We start from the raw sequence: 20,344 nt of genomic DNA on the forward strand, positions 1-20,344 counted from the left end.
TGGAAATAATTGTCTCTTGAGCAAGCTCAGTCTGTGATACCTTGTCATGGTGTCTAGAGCAGCCCAAGTTTCAGAAGGACCAAGGCCTGGTTTCACGGCAAAGTTATTCTAGTAAGATTATTGAATAAACTTTGTTTTAAAACCTTTTTTCAGATTTATTTATTTTTATTTTATATGCATTGATGTTTTGTCTTACATGCCTGTGGGAAGGTGTCAGATCCCCTAGAACTGGAGTTGTGAGCTGCCATGTGGCTGCTGGGAATTGAACTCAGGTCCTCTGGCAGAACAGCCTGTGCTCTTAACCACTAAGCCATTTCTCCAACCCCATTATTGAGTAGACTTTAAGGATACACGTTTATTAGACTTTAGTGGTTTTCCAGAGTAAAATTATGCATTTGTTATAGATATGGTTTGAAACAAAACACAACGCAGACCTGCTGTGGAGAGAGGACTTTCACAGGTCCTGGAACATTTAAGTTTGAAATGTGATCTTACTTGTGAGCTCATCCACACCCAGCCGATGAGAGTTTCCAGGGGCGAGCATCTGGGAGAAGGTAGCAATAGCAAAGGGGGTTGGGGGAAGCCACAGGGAAATCCTACACTCGTTCAAGAAGTTGCGCAGTGTCGGATGTTGGACATTTCAAACAAAAAGGTTGTCTTTAAAAAATACTTCACTCACTCCAAGGCTGCCTAACAGGGCTCATCACCACCCAGGCCGGGTCTTCAGCCTCCTGCTCTACCACTGGATCAGCAGTTTCCTGTGTCAGCAGCTTTCCTTTGAGCTGGGCTCTAAGCTTTCCAACCTGCTGTTGTCTGCATCTTGTCCTGGAGTTTGTGGAGAACGGGAAGCCCCTTGGGGACTGTCCTCACAAGTTGATGGAGAGGAGGAAACGGGCTGAGGGGCCCCTCTTGCATTCTTGGGGACAAAGCTGCAGGGTAGAGCCTCCCACCCCCACCCTAGCCCCAGGACCAGGGAGTCCTGGACTTTTCCTAATGTTGAAGCAAATAGCATTGCAAGCAGAAGTGATCCTTGAGTGAACTTTCTTGTCCTGGGCAATCTACGTATGAAGAAGGGTCCTTAAAATTCTCAGCCCCCCCCCCTTTCCAGTCCTTCATTAAAAACTACTAGTTCGCCTGGGCTGGGGATGTAGCTCAGCCCTGTCTTTTATGCGACATAAACCAGGTGTGGTGACTGTGATCCTAGTGGTCAGTAGATGGAGGAAGGATGATAAGGAGGGGTCATTCTTGGCTGCGTAGCAAACCCAGGGCCATCGGAAGCTGCGTGCGACCCTGTCCTTAAAAAACTAACTAATCAACCACTCAGTCAGACAAACAACACCCACAGGTTTAGGTTTTGTGTTCCTAATGGTTAAAAATTTATTGTTCCCTCCTAAATTCCTCCCCATTTGATCCCATGGAGTATCTTCCCCCCCCCCCCCCCGCCTCACCACTGACCCCCTGAGCCTCTGACTTCTAATATTTCTAGTTGGGACACAGAACTGGGTCAGACAGAGGAGGGTTGGGAGGAGAAGAGGATCCTGAACGCTCTGTTTAGATGCCCACAGCCTATGGGATCTCAGGTTTCTCGCAGCCTACAGATCTGAGCAGAGCGCAGGGTATAATCGAGGTGTGTTCCAGGGCTGGTTGTAGCTTTGAGTCCCGTGCTGAGGACAGAGGTTGTTCTAGCCTTGCCTTCCCATCTCCTTCTCCATTTGCCCTGGGGTTGGGTTAGCCTTGGGTAGCTGTGACTCCACAGCCCAATGTCTAGGTACTAAGGGCACATTGGTCATCAGGCAGGAAGGGTGGAGCCTGCAGAACTGGGGCCCTTGGAGGCAGCAGTGCAGTGTGTCCAGAGACTCACAGGAAGACAGCTCTCAAGCCCTCTGAACACTGCTTACGAAAGCCCTAGGGTCCCAGTGCGGCAGTCAGGACACCGATGTAGTGAGCATCCCTCCCTTTTGGTTGAGACTCTTTGCAGATTATTTGGCATGCGTGGCGTTTGTATAATCAAGAAAGGGAACACCCGTGAGCCCTCCTCGTAACCTAGAAATGAGACTGTGAATGCCGGACTTGGGAAAAGGAAGGGGTAAGAGAATGGTCAACAAGAGACGCAGTTGCTTTTAAATACCACAGAACTGGTCTTTTCCTGCTGGCCAGAGCCTCACGCTGTCAAGGCCTTCTTTGTTCTCCTAAGGGGTCCTGTAGCAGATCCCCATGGCTGATCTTCCATGTGTCAGCTTCACATGACGTGAGCTGTTCATCCTCTCTAAGGCAGTCTGGTACTCAGCAACATTTTATTTAAAAAAAAAAAAAAAAAAAAAGTCTCCAAACAGCTTCATAAGTGGCCTGTGCTGTGGTGGTGTGTTTTGTTTTGTTTTCATAGTCTCTGTGGATTTGCCATCGTAGAGCTTCTGGTGTCTGTTTCTCTCCTACAGTTGGGCTGGCTTCTGTTCAGAAAGCAGCCACCCTTCCTGGGAATGGTCTCAGCCCACTCCCGCCATATTTTATAGTAACTTCTGATTTTACGGCGTGACTCAGAACAGTCTGAACAAAGAAAATAGGGCAAAACAAAAGCAAAGAGACACAGACCAGAACCAAACAGTTTGGACGAACTGTGTGTGACCGAGGAGCCTCTGGCACACATGACCTGCCAGGAGCTCTGATTAGGTTGGCCACCCTCCTGGTTCCTTGGCTGTTTCCACATGTGTTGGGATAGGTGGTTTTGTTGTTGTTGTTGTTTTGTTTTGTTTTGTTTTTGTACTTTTTGACCTGAGACGTTTTGCCATTTTTAATTTCTAAGGAAGAACATAAAATTTAGATTTTAAACTGGATTAAAAAAAATGTGTTACCCTAGACACCCTTCCGATTGTCTCTCTGCTGTTATATATTTAGGAGTGCATATTTAATATTTATCCCTTTAAACGTTTTATGGTTCCCCCGTTGGTCTAACTGCCTTGCTGTTTTTGACATATCAGAGTAGAATTGATTTGTGCATAGTGTTTTTACCCTCTTATTGTGCCTAACATTTATTTTGGCGTAAGCTAAATGTGCGGGCACCACTGCCAAGCTGTGTTTGTGGGCTCACCGCCTTTCCTGTTTTACTTCCTTTCCAGGGTCTGTTACATAGAAGTGTTGATTTAGTCCTCTTTGTTAAAAAGCCCTGTCCTTTGGGGCTCCGGGGTTCTGTGTTTTGGGGAGATAAGAAGCATACAGGAATGAAGGCACTGTTGTTGCTGACCCTATTTCCCACTGGGAAAGCAGTGACAAGTGTCAGAGAGTCTCTGTGGAGAGTGGTACATGAGCTGCCCTTGACACCTGCCTGCCCTGAAGTACCCTGGACACTCACGCTCACTCCCATGGGGCTTTGTGCCTGGAGAGCACTGTCACGTGACTGGACCAGCCGGATGCGGCGTTCTCTCCACAGCTGGCTTCCTGAGTTAGCCAGCGAGGTGGTGCCTCGCCCTCACGATCATGCGTGTGAGTTCAGGAACTCGCTTCAAGTCAATGCTTGGCTTCTGAGCTCAAGACCTAGTCGGTAAAAATTGGCTTCCTTGAATGTTGCCCATTGTGCAGGGAGCAAAATCCAAGGTGCCGGTTAGGGTGCTCGCTCCTAGGATGGCAGAGAGGAGCACATTTTAGGTCTTGCCCAGAGCTGCGTGGCGTATAGGAGGATACTGTCTAGGGAGCAGCAGAGAGCTAGCTGCTCTTGCGGGGGACAAGAAGCGTATGACCAATCTCAGGGCAGAACACACATCCATCCTAGAGCCATGGCGACATCTGAAAGGAAGTTGGTCCAGCCACATACAGTGGACCCACTCTTGGCACATCTCCAGTGAGTGACCGAAGAGCTCACAAAGGAACATGGCCATTGTGTGTGTGTGTGATACCAGTGGTCCCTGGGCCCAGACATGCCTGGCAGTGCTAGTTATGTGGCAGGGTGAGAGAGTGCTTTCCAGAGAACGTTCTGGAACCGGCACCTGCCACGTGCATGGAGGTCAGCCCTGTGAGGCGACTTTCCCTAATCTGATTTTAAGTGGTACCCTTTCGTACCCCAGTCCTACCCTGGGTTCTCTGAGTCTCTCCTGAGGATTCCCAGAACTACCTGCTGGTTTTATACCCACATGGGAGAACACTGTTTTGTTTCAATGTGTCCCCACCTCCCCCCCCCCCCAGTGTCCCTGCTGGCCGCAGCGTCCCACAAGCTTCGTGTCTCCTGGACCAGTCAGATAGATGCACGCGGGTCCTGAGTGCTGCATCCTTCTCCAAGCCCCGTGCGCTTTAAGGCCCAGCCATGGCGGGCTCCTGCCTGGCTCCGCTAAGCCACCTGTAGAGAGCCACCGGTGCCATTCCCGAAGATGGTGCCGGTTTCCTGTCCATAAGCCAGCAAGGCGCGGATGTGCGATCCATGTCATGGGGTGACCGTTACGAGCGTTGCGGGCTGCACCTGTCAGTAATGGACACAGCTCCGCTGCAACTGTCAGTAACGGACACAGCTCCTCTATATAAGCAGAGCCCTTTTTCCTCCTCGGGGTCTTCCCTCAACTTGCTGTAATGAGCCGCGCAATAAACATAGCTGCAGAAGAATCCTGTTGTTGAGCATCGTTCTTGCAGGCAAGGCGATAGCGCTTGACAGCCACCCAGTCCCACACACAGGTCATGGAAGCTGCTAGAGCACAAACTTCCTGGGATAGGCTTTTACCTGTGAGATCTCGGCTCCGCCTCCCCGAGGGTGGTGACTTGGGATGCTGGGAGGGATGCCAGGGTGATTCCTGCGGGACAGTCGCTGCTCTCCGGCATGGGTGGTTGCGTGTCTGGGGAGAGTGACTCTGCACCCTCTCAGATGAGCACACTGACGAGCAGCTGGAGGGGACCACTGTGTCATAGCTCAGGCCTTCGTCTCCCTAGGAGTGGATGAGCCAGAAGGAGATGTGTGTCGCCTGGCTCCTGGGGGAAGCTGGGAAAACGGCAAAAAGCACAGTGCAGAAGAAAGAAATCTCCCTTCCTTTCGACTGCCTTTCAGTTAACTGCACCTCTTTCCAGCTGCGAATCCAGTTGTCAGGGGTGGGGGTTGGGCACAGAGGCGGTGGGTGAGCTGCCACCCTGACATGTGGCTGAGTGAGCTCAGTTCTAGCTTCACTCTCCTCTCGGGCATGCTGCTGGGCCCAGCCTGGGGAGTCATTAATCTTTCAGGATCTCCAGGCTAACAACTGTTAGCATAGATTTGCTGCTCACATTAATTTTTAGCATCGGAATAGTTGGCTTCCCTATAGCACATCCCCATTGTTTAAAACAATTTCACAGGGTGGCCATAAAAGGTGCTTTTGTTAAGATTTCTGTAGAAGATTCCTTTTCTCTTTAATGTCAGAGGCTTGCCAAAGGGTCTCGGAGAGGCAGTAAAACTGTACTCACTGTTACACAAGAGGAGGATCTAACATCAGGATGGGCAGAGACCTGCTCAGCCTCAGCATACGACCCTGGGGATCGTGCCTGGCTCTTCTCCCTTCGGGGGATCCGCATGCCTTTGCTTTGGTTCTCAAGGCATGTTCTAGATGCCTTTGCTCCCGGAAGCCTTCCATAACCTTTCAGGCTCAACTCTGAGGTCCGATTCACAAAGAAATCCCAGAGCCTGGGGTGTGAGTCCCTTTTCCATCCACCATGGGTGAAGTGTTGACACAGCATACATCGTATGTCTCTACCAGGCTGAGCTAGAGGCTGAGAACACGTTACCTCGGGGTACCCGACCCCAGCCCAGGGTCAGGCTCTGGGAAGTGATTCAGCGGTGGCTAGTAATTAATCCTGGCCATTGCCTTTGCCTCCTTCTGGCACTGGTGTGATGGGCCACCCAGCTCACCTCAAATGAGGAGGGATTTGCTGGCTTCATCGTTTGTGCAGTGTGCACGTATTTGCGTGTGCACACACACACGGTCATTGCCCACACAGTCGCTGTCCCACGAACTGCTTGCTTACCAGCCTCTCAGCCCTTCTCAGCATGCCATCTTCTTGAGCAGATCTACTGCTTGGCCCCATGAAGCAGACGGCCATCTGTAAGGAATAAGGTTTTTCTGCCTGCCGCTGGTCTTGTCCTGCCGCCGCGCCAGCCCCAAATAACGCGCAGAGACTCTGTATTTGATACAATGCTGTTGGCCAGAATTTCTTATCAGCTAACTCTGTCTTAAGTATTAACCCATTTCTGTTGATCTATGTATTTGCACGTGGTTTCACCTTACTGGAGAGCCAGCTGGCGTCCTGCTCCCTCCAGACTCTCCATCTTGACTCCTCCTTCCTACTTCCTCTTTCCTCCTTGTCTCCTAGTCCCTCCTATCTTCTTTCCTATTGGCCAACCGTGCTTTAGTCATTAACCAGTATGAGAAACATATTTACAGAATGACATCTCCCACCAGCCATCTTCTCTCAGAGTGTTCTTGCCTGGTGCCAACATACAAGTATGTGCACAGGCACGTGCAGGCTGCCCCTCTCTGCACACACTAATGGACTGAAGTCAGGCTCTCCTTCTGAGCTCTGGTGTTTGTGGACTGTGGCCACTACTTTGTTGGTGACTTGAGAGAAAAGATCAAGGGCTTCACTTCCGGAAGCCGCTTTCCCAAGGGCTCCCCCCCTCCCCTTTGGGAGGACAGTGAGGTTAGGTGACACACGGACGCTATAGTAATTATAAAACTGTTGGCCGATGGCTAGGGCTTCTTATTGGCTAGCTCTGTCTTAATTGTTAACCCATTTCTACCAATCTGTGTATTGCCATGAGCCTGTGGCTTACCTGTAATCCAGCATGTTACTCTTGGGCAGCCTCTCTCTCTGCCCCTCTCCCCAGAATTCTCCTCGTCTCATAGCCTCAACTATTGGCCAATCAGTGTTTTATTCTTCAGCCAGTAAGAGAAACGTATGTACAGAAGGACGTCCCCCCATCACCGTGGAGGAACTCGAAAGTAGCAAGGGCTGATGCAGTTTCGGGGGGGGGGGCATTCCTGAGAAGACAGGCTCACCTGCTTAGTGAGGGAGCATGGCAGGCAGGTCAGCTTTGTCTGGGATGGGGAGGTACTTTACCCTTTCCCACCATCTTCTTAAAATACGCTCTCAATAGAAGCAAGGCATCGGTTGTAAAGATGTCTTGGTCACCGATCTGTTGCTTTGAAGAGACACCAGGACCAAGGCCATTCTTACCACGGAAACCTTGTCATTGGAGCTGGCTTACGGTTTCAGAGGATCGGTCCATTGTCATCCTGGCGGGAAGCAAGGCAGCGTGGTGCTGGAGAAGGAGCTCTACATCTCCACCTGCAGGCGGCAGGGAGGAGGAGAGAGACACTGGGCCTGGCTTGAGCATTTGAAGCCCCAAAGGCCACACCCCTTGTGACACACTTCCTCCAACAAGGCCACACCTCCTCAATCCCATCGAGTGGTGTCGCTGCTACTCTCTGATAAGCAAGCATTCAAATATGTGAGGCTGTGTGGGGCCACGCTTCTTCAAACCACCACACTGGAGGAAGGGCAGGTCTGGGTGAGGAGGAAGGGAGCATTTGCTCCAGCTTTTCTACTGAGAGGCAGAAGATCCCTGAGACAGGGACTCCCTTCCCTCTTATGCAAAACACACTTTATATCTGGGAGGGAGAAAACGTGCTTGGGCATGTGTCCACCCAGGACACACACCCGCAGGTGGAGAGAGCCGCAGAGAGGGAACACAACCGTGAGGTTTCGTGCAGCCAATAGCTCCAAGCTCACTGCGGACCCTTCACGCCCAGTGCTGTGGACAGAGAAGGCAGGCCGCTGCTGCAGCCAGCTTTGTGAACCTGGGCACCGGCCGCCCGGAGCATGTTGGACAGGAGGTTCAGATGTATGAAATGTAGTGGAAAATGATGGGAAAAGCATGTCAGTGATTTTCTAGGCAACCGTCATGTTAAAAGTTGAAGCCGGACTGGAAGCAGCTGTATCAGTTGCTTCAATGGTGGCAACTCCTAGAGACCTGTTAGCATGTCCTGTAATCCTCACCCGCCCGCCCCCCCCCCCAGCCACTGCTTTGGATGGTCTTCTAAGGAGACATTCTGACATGTGGATCCCAGTTATCCAAGAGCAGACTTCGCCCAGCTCTGTGTGCCTTGCAGTGGGGCTGAGTCTTGGGTGAGATCCAGAAAGTCCTACACAGGTCTCAGCGGGGATTTGCGCTACTGTCCCCAGGCTGCATCCTGGAAAAGAGGAACAATTAGGAGGCTTCCAAAAGTCAAGTGCTAGTAGGTTGGCTCTCTCATTTAAATGACTTGGGTTTTTTTTTTTTTTTTTTTTTTTTGTAACATCAGTGCCAGGCTTGGCTTGGGTGCTGTGTCTTCTGGAACCCTGCTGCGTCTCAGTGGGATTTCTTAGGACTCCTTGTCATCTATGGCATGCAGAGGGGACCTTTGCCTCTGGTTCCTCTCTCCTAAGTCATGGGGTGGTGGCTTTGTAAGTGGAGCCCGGCATCTGACCTTGAAGCTGGCTTCTTCCACTCAACATCTAGTTATGTTTGAGAGTTCTGTTTTCTGGTGCTGTGCCAGAAACTGAGCATTTGGTGCGTTTCGTGGCACTGGTTTGGGAGCAGACATTCTTTTCCTGGGAAGATGTGGGAAGGCTGCTTCCTGCTGGCTGTTTGGGGATGCCTTCCCGGGAAGGATACTTCCTGCTGGCTGTTTGGGGATGCCTTCCCGGCCTGTCCTTTCTGTCTAGGAGTGAAAATATGCTGTCTAGATCCCTCACTCGGATGGCTGCTGATTGGGCAGAACCTGCATCCCTTGTGTATAGGAACCCCTCACGGCTTCAGGATAGGAAGGTGGACGCCGTCGTGATTGCTGTGCAGGTTTTATAGAGACGAAAGGCTCTCCTGTAGCCGTCCTTGAATTACCTGTGTCAAAAGTATTGCAAAGTGAGTGAGTTAGGAAGATTAATAAGTTGTCTGCATTTCCACGTGGGAACTTCCCCCCAGTCTCCCGAGTAGCGTGGTGGAGGCAGACACCCTCAGGGCAACATTTCTGTACTGCAGAGTGGGTTTCATGGAGAAAACGTGGAGATTCCCCTGTGGTAATGGTGACTGAAAGCTCTGGAGGGCAGAAAGCAGTTAAAGGCTGACAGGCCAGTCCCAGGCACATCAGCTCAACCCCCCATGGCCGAGAGTCCCCAGAGCAGTCGATGTTTCCAGCTCTAGGGGAGGGTGGACATGGACTGAAGGGGGCCTGGCTATGTCCTAACCACTGTCGCTGCTGCCTTGCAGGAAGAAGGCATCGTGAAGGAGATCGACATTAGCAACCATGTGAAGGAAGGCTTTGAGAAGGCAGACCCTTCCCAGTTCGAGCTGCTGAAGGTTTTAGGACAAGGGTCCTATGGGAAGGTGAGTTAAATGGATCAGCACCGTGGCGGGGGAGGGGGCAAGGGGAACGCAGAGGCAGTACTGGCTGAGAGGGCCTGATCACTGATTTAAGTCAGCGAGTCTCGGAAGTTGCAGCCTCAACAGATCTTCTTGAAAAGGAAAGGAGAGATGAGAAAATAAGAAAACTTTTCAAAAGGAGAAAAGGGGTGGGCCCTTCTCTGTATTGGCCTACACAGCTGTCACTCAAGGATCAGGAAGGCAAGGATTTGTAGTCTGTCTCTTCGCCATCCCTGGGTCAATGATCAATTTCTCCATCTGTAAAATGAAGTAACTAACGTATTTTATATAATTGTGCCATGGGTTAGATTAACCACGAGTTCAAGCTGGCTGTCACCTGGGTAGGGTTTGTGGGCTGGACCTGCATGTCTCCTGACATCTGCCCCTATGGGTCATAGCAGCGGCAGCTGATCTGTTTCAGGAGACAGGAATGCTGGCTCTTCCCAGGGTGGCCCTCTCTCCATGTCCACTGGACTAGCAGCTGGATAGGCAGATGCTGACAGGCACCTGAGTTCCTGGGGACAGGGAGACAGGACTCTTCCTGGGCTCTAGACAGCAGCTAAGGGATCGTTCTTTTTCATGAGGGCAGCATGAGAGAAAGAAGTCTGGCTGGGGAAGTCAAAGCTGTCTGACTGACCACCCCACACTATCTCATTCCTGCTCTGCAGGCAAATATGCTGTGCACCTATAAGTGTAGAGTATGCATACGGCCTTTCTGTGGAAGGTTCTGGGCTGCTCTGTTGGTCTGGATGCCGTGGACCCCAGGGAAGGCCATGCTTAGAAGTCCAGACCCCACCATGGTTGTCCATTTCCCATCACTGAGCCCACTGTTCTACCTTCCTTACTTGAGTGACTAAATGGATACCCCGACACAAAATGAACAGGACACCATCTTTGCCATTGAACTCCAGCTGTGTGTCTCTCTGCTTGTGCCCCACATCAGATGGTTCCTACAACAGCAGCCACACTGAGCCCCAGTATAGGCAGGCTCTGGCTGGGACTCCGTCGAGGCTCAGCTTCCTGAGGTCCCCATGCCAGAGTACCCCAGAACCGGAATACCCTTAGCCCGGAGTTTGGTCCTACCAGGTGCTCTGTGCCCAGTAACCCTGCACTCCCATGCAGGGCACAGTATGGAAAGGCTTTTGACATGGCCTCACCAGCACTGCGATTGTCCTGGGGAGTCTGGTCTTAGGCGATGATGAAGCCTAGTATTGTGTTCTGGTGCTCAGTGGAGTAGTACAGACTGGCTGCTCCAGGGTGGAGATGCCAGAAGTGTCGGGACCTGTGATTGGTGGGGATCATCCCTCACCCTCCCCAGCCTCCACAGCTCCCTTCTATTGAGAAATACTAAGGCTTTCTCTCTCTCTCTCTCTCTCTCAAGTGCCCTGGGGTGTGGTGATTTGTGAGTTCCACATTATGAGAAGGGAGCAAATGACATTTTAAAATGTCCTTGCTTTCTTTTAGCTGACCAGTAGCATTACATGCACGAGGCTCTAAATGCCTTCGGGGGAGATTGTTGCCTGAGAGTCCCCAGAAAGTGACTATGTTTCTTTGACTTGGGCCCCGGGGCATCCTGCAGTTGGAGTTCCCCTTGCCAGACTGAGAACATGTTGTCGAGGGAATCAGGCAAATGGTGTCACTCATTACAGAGATCCTGAGAGCTCCGGGCAGTGGAGAGTGACGGCCCAGGCCACACATCTGTCTATCTGCACAGACATTGTTCTGAAAACGGAACAGGTTAGCGCACACCACTGTACAAAGCACCAGAGATACAGCAGCCGCATTGTCCAAGTTTCTTTGGGGCTTTTCCCCTTGCATCCAAATAGATTTCTAAATTATATGGTCCCTTCTCTTATGGTTCTGGAAGTGACCTCTGTCCAGTCCTCTGATCACCTTCGGGAGAATTGTCGCACACGGCTCCAGTTCTTGGCACTTAGTAGGAGCATATTAACAATGACAGACAGAGCAGAGCTGTTTCCTGTGCCTTTAAAAAGGCAGAGATCCTGCTTAAAAAAAAAAATATAAGATCGAAAGCACTAGCCACTCACCCGTGGTTTCATTTTTAAAATATGAAATGCAATAAGGAAAACAGTTTCCAGTGCTCAAAGGCTGGCACAGGAGGATCACTGTGACTTTGAGGCCAGCCTGGGCTGCAGAGTAAGACTACCCACATTTTAAGCACTTTATATGCACGTGTCTGTGTAGAAGTTGACTGTACCTCAGCTAATTCGTAGGGGGCACTGCCCAGTGCCTGTGTGGATCACGTGTGGATGTGGTTTTCTGTTTAGACGTTGGCAGGGTAGGGGCTGCTCCCTCAGCCATGACTCTGACTGAGGCCATTTTGTATTTACTGTCACCGACTTTCCAAAGTCTAAAAGCCGGACAAGCTTGAGCAGTGACCCCGGCAAGATAGTCTTCTCCCTATGAAGACTGGCCACGCCTACGTGCATCCCTGGCTGCACACACTGGCATGAAGGCTCCAGACAGGGGTGCAGACGCAATGTTCTGTGCTGGCTCCTCAGTGCTCAGCTTACACTGACTCTAACCTGATGGCTGGCGGGAGAATGTGCTGGTCCTGTGGCCAACAGCACAGACCTTGCTGCAAGCTCCAACTTGCTTTCCAGCTCTTAGTCCCAAGTGACAGGATGGGTGGGTAGCACCTAGGGCCCATCATCACCACCTGGACTCCTGCCTCTGCCTCCTGCCAGGAGTTATCAATTCTACACTTTTTGACAAAACGCAGACAGATGCATTGTATGTCAGGAACAGGCTGGAAGAGGGAATGGAATTGTATCAGATGGAGACTACACGGAGTCAGTTCAGAGACAGAGGCATAGCAGCTACTCACTAATGCTTTGTGTATTAAAAATGTCCCTTATTCCAACTGCTGCTGTCTCATTCCTACCTGCGTATTGGTAGAAATGAGCTCAACCCCCCCGCCTCGCCCCGGCTTGTTCCCTACACCAAGGAGGTGGCTTCGACCCAAACGACATTGCCTAGAGCCTGAGTCCTTTCATCTGAAGTAACTTCTAGGGATGTGCAGAGCTCTTGCAGGACCATATGGATCCCGGGATCCTGTGGGAGGGTTTGGTGCCTCAAATCCAGTGTGGCACTTGGCACGTCGTATGAAACGGAGCCCCAAGCTCTCTCTGGGGTCCCAGCCGTGGCGATGTGTACATACTTATGGTGGAGGCCCCACACATCTTAACACCAGTGCATTCTCTGTGATGGTGGTCCCCTGTCCCTGCAGGACGCACGATGTAGACTAGCTGACACTCCCATCTGTGAGTGTGGGTCCTGGGCAGTGCATCTTCCTCTGTTGCGCTGCTGCAATAGATGTTGGGATCTCCTAGAAAGACAGCTGATACCCATTGGTCCATAGGTTGTCTCTCGCACCGAGAGACCCATGCTCTGCCCATGCTCTGCAGGTTCCTGAACACTCTCTTTGTCTATGACAGAGAACCAGGAGGAATGACCTGCCCCGTGGCTAGGGAAACCTCCAGTCCTGCTCTGATTGATATTACAGGCACAGGCTAATGAGGGTGTTGAGTCCCTGGCCAGTGTGGGCTACCTAGAGTGATTTGTGTGGAGCTAGACTGTCCCAAAGTGCACACAGGAGGGCTCAGCATGAGAGGAGCCTTTGGGAAGGAGAAATGCAAAGATCCATCCATCTAAGGGCAGCTGCATCTGCTCACCACAGGGCCGAGGGTGTCATTGTGGGCTCTGGTACCGAGCAGGGCTTACACCAGAGGGAAAATTCTTTTAGGAAACCCAGAGCTTTCTTCATTTGTGGGGAACATTCCTTTTTATACTCAGTATTTTTCTTCATCAACTTAAAAAAAAAAAATCAATGATCTTGCCTTAAGCTCAGCCTGTCTCAGGTATTTTTGTTTAGTTGATTTATTCCATGCGTCAAAAAAACGTTTCAGAGAATGTTGAATACCCACACGAGTGTGCTTAAGAGTCAGAAAATAAAAACCAAAACAAGAAAAAAACCTGTCAGTGAGCTTCTGCTGCACACAGCTAGAATCTTGCCTGGATAGTTTTATGTCAGCTTGACACAAGCTAGAATGATCTGAAAAGAGAGAACCTCAAAGGAGAAAATGCATCCATGAGAGCCAACTGTAAGGCATTTTCTTAATTAGTGATCAGTGAGGGAGAGCCCAGCCCATGGTGTGTGGGGCCACCCCTGGGCAGGTGGTCCTGGATTCTATAAGAAAGCATGTTGACCCAGCCGTGGGGGGAGGGGCAAGCCAGTAAGCAGCTCCCCTCCATGGCCTCTGCATCAGCTCCTGCCTCCAGGTTCCTGCCCTGCTTGAGTTCCTGCCCCGACTTCCTTTGATGATGAACAGATATGGGTGTATAAAGCCAAATGAACCCTTTTCCTCCACAACTTCCTTTGGTCATGATGTTCATGGTCATGGTGTGATAATAAGGCAGATCTGGGTAAGAAGAGTTCAAATAAGAGTCGCCAACGTGTCTTGCACATCTGGTCCCGTCCGTTCTGTATGTGTCTCCCTTCTGCCACCCAGTAAAAGTTAGTGTTTACCCAAACCAGAAGCAGGACGATGGTCACCACAGAGCTGCAGCAGGCAGATGAAGCGTCCCTTGGAAGCCTAAGTGCGTCCGTGATTGGAGCTCCCTCGTGCCCCCTTGTCAGATCATTTAGAACAGAGTCCCGGGTCATCCCCGCTGCCGTGGTAACATACCCTGACACAAGCATCTTGGAGGAGAAGGGGTTTCTTTTAGCCCACGATTCCACAGTACAGGGCAGTTGCAGGAGCTTGAGAAGGCTCGTTAATACCACACCACAACCAGCAGCAGAGGGAAGTGGACCCATGAATATTCTCACTCAATTTCTTCGCTCTCATACAATACAGGGCAATACCTCCTTCCTAGGTCTGCACCGCCCATCGTGGGGCTGCATCTCCCACATCAGTTACCTTAGTTACCACAGACAGCTGCGCAGGTCAACCAATGTCAACAGTCCTCCAACAGGTCTCCTCCTGGGTGAGCCTAGGCTGCGTCCAGTTGACCAAGCTAACAGTCACAGATAGCCAATGTATTTCCTGGTGCTCCTCAGGTATTCTTGGTGAGGAAGGTCTCAGGATCGGATGCTGGTCAGCTCTACGCCATGAAGGTCCTGAAGAAAGCCACCTTGAAAGGTAAGAGTCCTGGGAGGGGCCGGTTACTTCTGAGACACACCACTGCGGCCTTCACTCGGCAATGTGCAGGAATATGGGCTTTCCTTAGTCTTTGTGTTTTCAGGAACCCCAGAGGAGGGTACCGGGCACTCACCGGTCTGGTTAATAAGCTGCCTACATTTCTCTGGTGTCGTAACTACCCCTGCAAAGTCTGTTCCGTCTATAGAGGGAGGTTGTTGCACAAGTTGCATTCTGCATGTGTTGTGCCGCAGAGAACCCATGAGGGAAAAAAGCAGGGAGAAGGAAGCCATTTGTTCCGGCTCCACAGTAGATCCAGCACCACACGCCACACTGGGTCGCTCAGCTTGTCAGGAAGCTTGATTCACACATGTGCTATGCTCCCTGGTTGCCCCCCCCCAGGGGCTGGGGATAGACAGCCTCTGGTATGCGCATTCCCCAAGTGAGGGGAAACATTAAACCCAAGGGCCCGTCCCAAGCCCAGACTCGGGACTCAACTCTGACCAGCTTTGTACCGATCACACTGAGGAGGATCCAAGCTCATGACCAGCACAGGATTCATCCCAGCATGGATAAGCAATACGGCAGTGGCTTGTTACTGACCCGCACATAGGAGTCACACCAGTGTGAACAAATGATGTGACAGTGGCTTGTTACCGGCCTGTACACGAGGTTCATGGCAGCACGGACAAATAATATGACGGTGGCTCGTTAGTGATGTGTACTGACCAGCCTTGTTGTGGTAGAGCCTTGACTGGGGCAGGAGCGTAGGAGGCCATGCTTAGCCCGTTGGGGATGCTGTGAGGCCCAGTGGATGTCAAGGGGGCACTTAGATTTTTAGGTCTTATAATGTACTGTCCTCAGCAGCAGAGGACTCCAAAGAATGTGTCATTCTGAACCTTCAGCTCACTTCCTATCTAGCTGGGGAGATAAAGAATATGACATCAAGCAGCATAGAACTGATCCCAGAGGGCAATAGATGTGTGTGTGTAGTGTCTGCAGACTGTAACCATCTTACTACACAAGCAGGAAAAAAAATCCCTTCAAGGGAGGTAGATGACTCTAGTGTTCAGCAGGTGTGTCAGACCCAAGGCCTAACTTCACAATGGGCAGTCTTCTTTTCTTAAAAGAGATAAATTACGTTAATCAGTAGTTAGAAAATGCAAATATCGGCTACTTCTGCCAGTCTGGGCAGAGATATGTCATCCGAATATGCCTAGTGTAAACACTGTTAAGTAGCTCATAGATGCATAGCATATGGCCTTTTCACAGATCATTCAGATGCACAAATGAAGGCATGTTTCTTAGACCTAACCTAATCTTATGGGTGGTATTACGTCGTGATAGCTGGTTGTCAATTTTTGTGAAGAATTTGTCCGAAATTCTTCGCAGAAGTGTCAAAGAATTATTCTTCCTGGCTGAGGAAGTATGTAGGAAACATTTAATAAGGTAGACTTGAGGGTTGTCTCGGAGAAGCAGACATTACATCCAGATCATTTGGAAGTCCCCAACACAAACTACTTCTGCAGTTCTTCAGAAGCGAAACACATTCTGTGACCCAGCTGTTTCACAAAGGTAGCGGTGCTATCCGTAGCACAGCCCACCACAGCCTTGGGCACAAACACCAGTGTGGCGTTTAGTCTGTCATCACCAGCATCGCCAGGAGACACACACCGCGGTGTGTCTACAAAGACGTTTACAGAGAGGTTGAACTGAGGTGAGGATAACTCTGATTGTGGGTGACACTGGCCCACGGGCTCACTAAAAACGGGAAAGGAGAGCCGCAACCAGCATTCACCACGCATCCCAGTCGTGAATTGCCCCCTGCGCCTGTCACCATCCCTTCCCCAAGACTCTAAGCCCTTCCTTCCAGAGATGCTTTCTCCGGCATTTTGTCATCTTGTCCCATCGTAACAGTCACGTGGTCTGTCCACTCAGTATTTCTCGGCGTATAAATACAACGCTGACCCATGCCACCCTGTGGGTGATCATGGGGACAGGGTGCCGAGAGGAAGAGGTTCACACAAAGCCCCTATCTATCTAGTGATTCTGGTTTCTCGAGGCTGAAAACCGACTGACTGAGCTGCTTTTGTCAACTTGGCGCAAGTTACAAATGAGTGAAGAGGAAACCTCCGTTGAGAAAATGGCCCAAAAAGATTGGTCTGTAGACAAGTTTGTGGGAGCGTTTTCTTGATGGTGATTGATGTGTGAGAGTCAAGCCCATTGGGGTTGGTGCTCCCCCCGGGAACGTGGTCTTGGGCTGTGTAAGAAAGCAGGCTGAGCAAGCCATGAGGAGCAAACCAGTAAAGGTCAGTCCTGTCTACAGCTGTGAGCCTTGAGTTCCTGTCCGGGCTTCCGTCAGTGGTGGGCTGTGATCTCCATGTGTAAGCCAAGTCATTGCTTTCCTTCCCAAGCTCCTCTTGGTCTTACGACAGCAATAGAAAGCAAACAGGACCCTAGCCCACAGAGGCAGCTGGTGCCTTTGTGGCTTCAGAAAAGGAGTTGGAGACACAGGCTTGGATTCTTCACGGGCCTGGACTTCTTGGGGGTGGAGAAATGTTTTAAAATGGAATGAGGCAGTGGTAAATTCCTCAGATCCCAATGAGACACCCTCTTGGATTGAAGCCAAAGAGGTGGATGGCAGCAGCTGGTACCATCTGTGGTATTCACTGTGATGAGCATCACACATCCTCCTCCTCCTCCTCCCCAGCTCTGGGATGGAGGAGAGTCAGAGTGGAGGAGCCTGTGTTACCGAATGCAGACAGGAAGGCTATGCTCTGTGTTCAGCACTCAGTAGCTCCTCTGCTCCATCATTGTCGACCATGATGCTCAGCCTGGAGCTTCAGTCTCCTTTGCATGGTCAGCCTTCAAAATAATTTATAATTCAAAATGAAGTGCTCTTGAGGAATGGTTCCTTCCCAATGCATTTTTATACATAGGACGTGAGACCTGCATCTCCTGAAGGATCGTAATAGGTGCCCTGAGTCTGTGCTAAATGTACACACACTCAGTTACACAATACATAGACATACACAAACACACACACACACTCAGTTTCACACATACACAGACATATACACAAATACACATCTTAATCAGAAGCCAACAGAAATTGAACTCTGGCACTGGACATGTCTTGGGCATATACGAGACTTCAAAGCCCGCCCCACAGTGACACACTTCCCTCAGAAAGGCCACACCTACTCCAGCAAAGCCACGCCTCCTAATATAGCCACTCCCCATGAGCTGTAAGACACCACAGGTGTCTCATAATTCTTAGAAACCAATGCTCTAGGACAGTATGTCTGACTATGTGCAGTTACTTACATATTGTGAAATTGAGGAATGGGAAATTGTCCCCATCTCCTTGTGCTCCTTCTGAAGTCAGCTAATACCAGACATTGTCTTACATTCCACACTGTTCCGGCTTTCTCTGATGGGCTATCACTGAGGAATGGATTTCCCGCAGAAGTCCAATAAGGTCTCTCTCTTAAGAGAAAATGGAGGGTCCCCACAGAGCGGTGTTTTGAGTGTGGCAGCCGCAAGACATGATTTTCCACCACGTGGGAGCCTCCTGTGTGCTAACACTGGGCTAACGCCACCCCCAAGCCCAGCTCCCTCACAACTGGGAGAAAAGCGTCTACACACAGGAACGTTCACATTTGTTTGCTTCTAACATCTCTGCATCCCGTTAGTTATCCCGAGTTACTCAAGTACCAGTTCCTTCCCATCCCCACCACACCCCCAACTTGCAGGCCAGTTAATTGGAATAAATGCGGTGGAGATAAAAAGGTGTGTCTGTAACACCCACGTACCTCCTCCCCTCGCCAGTCACGAGCTCTGAGCTCTGAAGAGTACAGTTGCCAGGGGGGCCTGGAATTCATTTGAATAGCAAAGTCGTTTTGAAAAGGGAATAAAAAGGGGGCGTGGCTTTCGGAAATCATTTCGAAACTTCAGATTGTTTCTACCCAGTGCGTGGACGGCCACGTGTGTTGCGGGAGGGAGGGCTGTGTCGTCTCAGTGGGAAAACTCGTGACTTGACAAGCAGGATAACGGTTCTCACGGGTCTATTTTACTTTAACTTTGAAGTGCCAGGCACAACCCCCTCCTTCATTACAAGGTGACAGGCCATTTCTAAAGGGATGTCAACTGCTCAGTAGCTGAAGGAGAAAGGAGCCAGCAGGTGTATGCCCTTGCTCGCCTCCCCGGCAAGGTCCCATCATTCCGGTCCCCAGTCCTATCCTCCCTGCTTCATGACAGCATGGTACTTCCTAAAGGACCCTGTGCTCTTGAACTCGGCAAGTTTTGGGGCAGCGTGAAGTGACTGTGGGCAACAGCTTCATGTTATATGCTTTAAATCCAGGGAACCCTGGAGTGTGGCTTCCCACTTAGAGATGGAGGGGGTTTGACCGAGTGAATATCCTGCCAAGAAACATGTTCCCCTGAGGCCCAATGTCTAACGGGTCTGATCTCATCTATATACTTCATGAGCACTATTACCAGCTGTGACAGGCGTCCTGTATCCAGTGGGAGGGACGGTGGCTTTCTAGATCGCCAGCCGCAGGTGCCTGGGGCTTCATGGGAGGTCTGAGCCAAGGGAGAATCTGAAACTTCTCTCCTGTCTCTCTTCATGTGGAGATTCCTTGGTGCATGGATGAGATTAGGAAACTGAGTTTGGAGCCTTAGCCAGCTCTGACTCCACTGGTCACATTACCTGGGGAGCCGCTCCTGGCCCCATGCCCTCTGAGCTAAGACAGGGCTGGCGGTGACTTCTTCCAGCACCGTTGATGTGTCAGCCAGTCTTGCGGCGTATTGGAGTGTCACCGGCACACATACCTTCAGGAAGCTTCTCTGTCCTTTTTCCCATGGGAATCAACTGGTCTGGAGATGGCCTGGGGGATGCATCACTTCAGTCTGTTGTGCAAGGGCCATCTGCTTAGGGAGAGTGCTGGTCTGGTCAAGCTGTGCTCCTGCCGTCAATGGCATGAAGTAGTTAATGTCTGAAAGAATGGCTCGTGACGCCTGGTCCCACAGACAGCGCAGAACCCTTGTTCCTGCGGGCATTTCTCCAGTGTTGGAAGGGATTGTCCTTCCCTGGCATCTCTCTGCAGGACTAATTTGACAGTGTCCTTACCCGTGTTTTCAGACCTAACTGGTAGTCGTTTCCCCTGGAGGTCAGTGTTCCCGCCCTGAAGGTGGCATCCACTTTCTTCTAAAAAAGGAAATACGAATTGTTCTTATTACAACTCAAGTGGTCGTCAGTCTCTACTTTGTTCGTTTGTTTTGCCTCAAAACTAATTATGTCTGTATTCCAGATGGCTGGATGTGAGAAAGTATGAACACTGAAAAAAATGTAATACACACACGCGCCCGCACACACGCGCACACACACGCATGCACCTCTCTACCTCTGTGATTCTGTGATCCACAGGCACCTTGGTGGCTAGAGACAGAATTGTCTTATTCCCTCTTGTGTCAGAAATGGAAAAAGTACCACTTTGTAGTCTGGAATGACCCAGCAAGGACCCTAAATGAACGCTAACACTACTGAATGAAAGTTAGGAAGTGCACAGGTTGCTGCGTGTCTGAATGTCTCTCCTGGGTTGCTCCTCCCTTGCAAGAGGGCTGACAGATCTCATCCCTGGAGAGGGAGCCCTTGCTAGCTCCCCCGCTCAATCATTCAGCGGCACATGGAGAAGGTTAGCCCCACAGGCTCCTCCTCACCCCAGAAGGTTAAGGCAGAGCCCTCACCTGCTCACCCAAAGTGTCCAGCTGCGGTCCT

The 20,344-nt window shown here is 50.7% G+C and overlaps 1 protein-coding gene across 2 annotated transcripts in view; it reads left to right on the plus strand.

The window, feature by feature from the left end:
- The window catches only part of Rps6ka2 (ribosomal protein S6 kinase A2), a 192,696-nt gene that overhangs the window by 123,401 nt on the left and 48,951 nt on the right, over positions 1-20,344 (plus strand). For both annotated transcript variants that reach the window (XM_051205997.1, XM_051205998.1), the window contains 2 exons: positions 9,248-9,364; positions 14,484-14,565. In XM_051205997.1, coding sequence (XP_051061954.1) covers positions 9,248-9,364; positions 14,484-14,565 — 199 coding nt within the window. The remainder of the gene's footprint in view (positions 1-9,247; positions 9,365-14,483; positions 14,566-20,344) is intronic.

This window comes from Phodopus roborovskii, unplaced genomic scaffold (assembly GCF_943737965.1).
Source record: "Phodopus roborovskii unplaced genomic scaffold, PHOROB, whole genome shotgun sequence".
NCBI lineage: Eukaryota > Metazoa > Chordata > Mammalia > Rodentia > Cricetidae > Phodopus > Phodopus roborovskii.